The sequence below is a fragment of the Aptenodytes forsteri genome, unplaced genomic scaffold, assembly GCF_000699145.1.
Source record: "Aptenodytes forsteri isolate BGI_AS27 unplaced genomic scaffold, ASM69914v1 Scaffold92, whole genome shotgun sequence".
In the NCBI taxonomy this organism is placed as follows: domain Eukaryota; kingdom Metazoa; phylum Chordata; class Aves; order Sphenisciformes; family Spheniscidae; genus Aptenodytes; species Aptenodytes forsteri.
The window spans coordinates 5,748,082-5,754,658 of record NW_008794581.1 but is presented as its reverse complement, the minus strand read 5'-3'; the positions used below and the strand labels follow the sequence as shown (position 1 = coordinate 5,754,658).

Genomic DNA, 6,577 nt, shown 5'->3' with positions numbered 1-6,577 from the left:
ACCATGAGAACTATTAACCTGTTAACTCTAGGAGTCAAAAGAGTTGATTTTTTGGTGCAGGGCCAAATCTGATGTAATGGTAAAATGCTCTAGATATGTATTGTTGGTCAGCCACAGTCTCATATTTAATTTTAAAAAGAGTTTCTGATCTCTATTAACTCAAAAAGAAGTACAGCTGCAGTGAGCTGTGCTGTTCACTGTGGCTGAGGGTCAGAGCTACAGTCCAGCCACTGCACTACCTTGTTAGAAGGAGAAAGTAAAACTGACACCTAAATCATACCAGAGAGTTGATCAAAGGAAAGACAGATTAAGTGACTGGTCACTTATCCTTACTGTCGTGTCTTCTGGAGATAGCATAACTATGAAAGCTGTGCAGAAAAAAGGGAGATGGCTTAAAGAGAATCTGAAAAGTTAGTAAAAAGTCTTTTACATAATCAAATAATATATTATTATTATTACACATTGATATAAATTATATTTTAAACATTGTCATATATATTTTTGAGTGATAAAAGATCTTTAAAGATAATTTTAAAGTGTTAGCCACACTATTCACGTTGTGATCAAATGTTGTCGCAGCTGAACCCACATGAGCTCCACGCTGGGGTTTACAGCCCAGCGTCATTCCCCACATGTAACCTTCTCTCCCTGGGATGCAGTCATCACTCTCGACTTCAAAACTTGGCTGCCATGGAAACGCAATCAGCTCTTACCCTGGGAAAGGTTAGCCTGTCAAAGCTGGAGCTCTGGTTGTGGGCTTGGGAAAACTAGAAAGCTGATGTTAAATCTGCCTTCACCAGTGCAGATTCCCTCTCAATCACTACTCAACTGAAGAGAATTTAATTTCTTTTCTTTCTTCTAGCTGGTCTTTTAAATTACACATTTGATAAAATTTGTAAATTAAAAATGTTAATTTGATTTTTATTCTACTGGGGAGTCTATTGCTGAGGGAACTGTTCATTTGGCTCAGAAGCTTTGACCTGTGTGCTTGGGAGATCAGGAGAGACTAAGAGTCATCGCCTCTGGAAAGTCATCATCAGTGACTAGTATATGAAAAAAGAAGTGACTTTACCACAGGGCCCATTAATCAGATTTCCTTATCATGCCAGATCTGCAGGCTGCTCTCACAATTGGTAAACTCAGCAAAGACACGTTAATAACAAGCTCAGGTCTGAGCTAGTCCCTTACTCAAAGAAGGGTGTAGTATGGGCTGGGGGGAAGGCAAGGAGACAAGGCAGAGGTTCATTGCTTGTGTTGCTCCTCTTGGCCAGTCTCTGGAGCTACACAGGAGGTGCCAGCCACGAGCACTGACACAGCTCCTCTCACAGCTGCATGTGGTGGTTATTATATGGGAATGGTACAGAGAAGGTGCTGCTGGCATTGGGAAAGAAACCATTAGATGTACTGAGACAGACTGGATCAAAGGGGCCCTCACTTCCTTTTATGCATTACACATGTAAATTTTGTACTTTTTGCTGTTTAGCCTTGTAAGTACTGTTAAATTTTCCTGCTGTGAGTCAGGAGCTGAGCAATCCAGCCACAAAAGGAAAATCTCCATCTCCCGAGCAGAGCAGTTGCGTACCCGGAGGTCAGGATGGCAGGAAGATGAGGACATGGTTGCACACCTGCATGTGGGTCCCTGACTCCCTCTGCCCTTTTTCATCTAACTAAAAGCAAAACACCTTCTCCTCTGTGCCTTTGCTTGTGCTGGGCCGAATCTGCTTTCCCCAGAGCAATTATCCTCCTGTATGAGGAAAAGAAGCAAAACTCTGAATGAATGGGTGGATGGACGAATGAACGAACTTTTCCCCATGCCTGCTCTTGCAGAACACCGGCTCCACTCCTATTAAGGGAATGGTGGCATGAAGCCACATCCAAGATTCACACTTCCCCACCCGTGAGTCCTAGCTGTTAGAGCAAGGACAGGCAGGTGGACCAGGCTGTCACCCTGCTGGCGACGGAGACTGGGCCAGGAGGAATTGATGGGCGATACTGTGCATCTGACATAAAGTAGACTGACGCTAATTCCATTTCTGTAGGGTGACATGATTTCAGGTGGGGTGTCTTTAAGATGACCTGTGTGGCTTTGGGTGGGAGGTGAGGAGGAAGACAGATGTGTGGTCTTCTGATGCTTCACATGACAGGGAGCAGGAAATGCCAGGAGGGCTTGGATGTCATTTATGCTGAATGCACTTGGCTCCAGGTGACACATTCCCACTTCATCTTCCTCCAACTTACCCTGTCAAGGAATGAGGGGGCATGGGTGCAAAGCTTGTAGGCCATTTCTTTTTGCAGACATCTTCCTGGCCAGAAGAGGAATGGTTCAGAGACTGGGCATTTTGCAGAATGCAACAGTGAGGTACTGGGCACTTGTGTCCCCCTCTGTGAGCTTGCCCTGCTGGCGAGCTCAGCTGTGGCTGGGGCACCAGCACCACGTGGAATAAAGGGATTGTGAACAGCCAAATGCCTGACCCTCCATCTTCAAATGTGTTAGGGTTACTTCATTTATTATCTTGCAGTTCGGTAAATGGCAGTGAGTACTGGTGCCATTTCAGATACATTTTACATTTTATTTTGGAAAATTGCTGTGCTACTTGGTGAAAGGAAGCTGTCAGTCAGCTTCAGGAAGGCAGAAGGTCCAACTAAAAGCCTGTGTATGGAGCAAGGGTAGGGAGAAACTGCAGGCTGGCACAAAAGTGGTGTAGAAAGGTCTGGAAGAATCTTAGTGAGCAAAGTCCAAATGACATACAGGGTTGTGACATCTTCTTTTTTAGCTAAAATCCTCAGAAATAATCAAAGTTAAAAGCCAGTCTATCTGAAATAAGCTGCAGTGTTTTAAAAGTGCATCATTTCTTTAAGACAAAGTAATTGTCTTTTGGTCAGAAAAGGGGGTATGTAAAGGAACATGCAGAATGATCACAGGATTCAGAGCAATGAAATTACACTGCTTGTGACATTAATTCTCCTCTGACTTTCCTATGAAGAATGCATGTTTTACACAATTTGCGATGTCGGCTGATGTGTTGTTTTACAACGTGCATGTTAGATGTACGTAAGTGCATGCTTTCTCCTGCATTGGATTTTTAAGGTCTAAATAAATTTGCTGCAGCTTAGTGTATGTAGTCTTGACAATGACTGATTTAGACCTTGCTAAAACACTAAGTTTTGAAAACTGAAGGCTGGATAACAGGATAATTTGTTTGTTGTGAAGAAGAACTATTTATGTATATAATTTACTCCCCTCTTTCCTATAAATCCTCTTGTCTCCACCAGTAGCCAAACGCCTTATGTGATTTCCTACAGCTTGTCGGCAGGACACAATACTAGGCAGTTTATTTGATTTCAGCATGTCAGTGTCAAGGGTCAGCAGGAGGCGGATGAGTGCAGTTTTTAGAAATTGTAACTCGCTCTCTAATATTATGGATTTATTGATTGCTTAACAAAGTAATAATCCCTGTGTGTGCCTGGCTGTGAATGTACCAGTCCAGGCCTTTGTCAAGCTTCTCTGTTTAAATGGTAAACATTTGAAGCCAGGTACAGCACACATTTAAATGGCACCACGCAGTATTAGGAGAAGAGGGGTTTCTGATGTTGCTTGGCTTCTTTAAGTCCCACATTACTATTGCTGTTACTATTGATAAGTATTATAAGATATTAATGAGGAAGTGTTGCAAAGAGACAGTATGATTTTCAAGCCTGGAATGTTGTTTTTTTGATCTGTAGCTGGGATAGTTTTCTGATGTGTGGGGTGGAGAAAGGGTTTGTAGGGGGGTTTGGATTATTTTATTGGACCAACAGATATTGATCTGGTGTGTTTGAAAGCTAGTCTGTGTTCTTCTGTTGTTATAAATTGCTCAAATGAAATATATTCCCCTTCTCCTTGCTAAAAAAAATTATGCCTTCTTAAATCATGAATGTGCCAAGACATTAACATGCTATTTAGATAAAATCCACCATACACTGTAAATTTTGAATAGAGCTTTCTTTCCATGATAACCAATGGGTTCAGTGTCCCATTACTGTGTGTTGTCTGCTCCTGGTCCCCATCCGCCTCCCATGCAGCTAGCAGAGAAGGCAAACAGTAAGTCACAACTTATCTAATGAGCCAGCATCCCTGCAGTGGTGGTGGAGGAGAGATGATGAATTTATCTGGAGGGGACCCTTTTGCTGGGGAGGTGCTGTGAGTGGAGTGTGACATGGGGCTGGAGATGATGCTGGACAGGAATAAGGATGGGTCAGTGTGGAGAGTGGCCTGGCGGGAGGAGGAGCTGCAGATTAGGAGCAAGGGGAGGTACAGGCAGATGGTGCCTCCCAACTCTCTCACTTCTATCCAGATAAGGTGGTTTGAGTCAGTGGTCTCCTGCATTGCTGTCTGCCACCTTATCCATCTGGAGACTTGAATTCTCCTTCCCCAGCCCTGGTCATATTCCAGCCTCATTCCTGGCACCACTTCCTTGGCTCCCTGGCAGCCATCCCCATGGCACTGAGTGTGCAGGGTTTCCCCCCTCCCTCCCCACCCTGAGTACTGCTGGGTCAGCATGTGGCACAGAGCATACTCGTTCTGCCTGCAGAAGGAGAGCTTGAGAACAGCTGTTTGGAGCTGCAGAAGCTCAGTCAGCCCCACACCTCTGTTCTGTTGGGGAAAATGCTCCTTACGTCATTCGCACATAACCTAGGAGCACCTGTCTCTATTCCTGCAGTACAGATCCCCCTTCTCCTGTTGCACTTCCCTTACTCCTTTATCCCTGCTGGTAGTATTTTTTGTCTCTTGTCACTCAGTTTTGCTTGATGGCTTCCCACTCTCCCCCATCTGCTCAGGATGGGGTCCTGGCTGGGCTGGTGTAGACCAGTACTCTTAAGACTTGCTTCAGGCTTTGAGCGCTACTGTGACTGAAAGGCAGCCATAAGTCCACTGCTTTACATGGATTGTATTTACTTTGGGTCCACCAAAGATGCATAGACAAGCACAGAAGTACAACCTGTGGGACCTGGCTGCCCAAGAGGCACCACAGTGTCTGTATTCCTCCTGCCCTTCATCTTTTTTCTACAGTCAGCACCTTCGTTGTGGGGCCAGCATGGCCGTGGCAGCTTGGACACTTTGCAATTTGTGGCCACTGCACACAAATTATTTCACAAGCTGACTTGAAGAGAAATTTGTTGCAACACAGATAATCAAACAATGACAGCTTCCTGTCATTCCCTGTTTATTGAGAACATAAAAGGAATGCCGCTACATTCCTTATAGTGGATTAAGCCTTAAGACATAAAAGCTTGTATTGGCAAATAAAGACATGAAATTCAACCATTTAACTTAAAAACAGACAACAAAGAGACATTTGTATTTCCATAGCAACCTTATCATGTAGAAAATCTTCATGTTGAGGCTTTTAAAGGTATCTTAAATTCACAGTTATGGCAATACTTACCTATACAGCTAAGGTTTGCTGAAGCAAAGTCAATCACTTGTCAGCATCTAGTCCTTTTAATGCATACAAACTAGTAGACTTATGAAAATCATCTTTTCTTCAATTTTTACTCCATTTTAAACTGCTCTGTTTGCTAATATTGCAATTGTTTTAATATATATATCTGTAAGAGGACCAATATATAATATAAAAAATACATCTCTCAATGCTAAGCATAAGACCAATCAGATGCTGTTGCTATTCTGCCGAAAAAAAATATTTTTAAAAATCACTGTAGCAATAGGCTGAAATATCCATGTCTAAAACTGATGGAAGAAATTCCTTCATGTGTAACCAAAATATATCTCTATGAGACCTGATCTTTCCCAGAAATTCTTGCAATTCATTCTGTCAAGTAATCTTAGTACATTTGCATGGGAGGCATGGGAGGACCGGAGGATTTGGAAATTAGTAGCAGGTGACTTACCTTTGTGCTGATCAAATACTGATGAAGAACTGAAATCCATTGTGATCTATCTCATTATTTACAACCAGACCAGACAAATGCCATCTCCAGGGTTTTCAGGGAAGAATCCCATATATTACAGTAAACAATGCGACGATAGCTGTCGCCAATCTTCTTGTCAGAGAATTAAACTCACTTTACAGCTGCAGGTTGTTGTCAAGGCAAGGACATTATCACTAGCCCGATGGGAATGGTATATTCTGTTTGTTATGGACTCTCTTAAAATGACATCCCTGGAAGCTTAACCGAGCATCTGAAAAACGTTTTAGCTTCAGTGAGTGAAACTGCCTACGAGCAGCTCTGAGAGATGCTGCAGCTCCTCCAGGCTCAGCAGCCGAGTGCTGCCCGTAGACAAATAAGCCTTGGAGGGTGAGTGGGACTTGGCTGGCAGACGGAGCATGTGCAGAGCTGCCAGCGCAGGTCGGGTGCAGACATCCTCGCTGTGCTGGCCCAGCAGCATGTGCTGCACTCATGGACAGCCCGGTGGGCAGGCTGCCTGTACCACTGTGCTGTCAGCAGGTGTCTGAGGATGGTTTGTGAAATGATGTTTTCAGAGATTACCTATTTCCTGATTTAACTCCTGCATGGAGAACACAAATTAGCAATCCCTTTCTACCTTCGTTTAGTACTACCCAATTACAGTTAG

At 43.6% G+C, this 6,577-nt stretch overlaps 1 protein-coding gene across 1 annotated transcript in view; it reads right to left on the bottom strand.

Moving 5' to 3' along the window:
• The window catches only part of ANKRD55 (ankyrin repeat domain 55), a 52,438-nt gene extending 46,494 nt beyond the window's left edge, over window positions 1–5,944 (bottom strand). The window contains exon 1 of the mRNA XM_019470258.1: window positions 5,893–5,944. Within this exon, the coding sequence (XP_019325803.1) occupies window positions 5,893–5,932 (40 nt within the window). The 5' untranslated portion in view covers window positions 5,933–5,944. The remainder of the gene's footprint in view (window positions 1–5,892) is intronic.
• Between the last annotated feature and the right edge of the window lie 633 nt (window positions 5,945–6,577).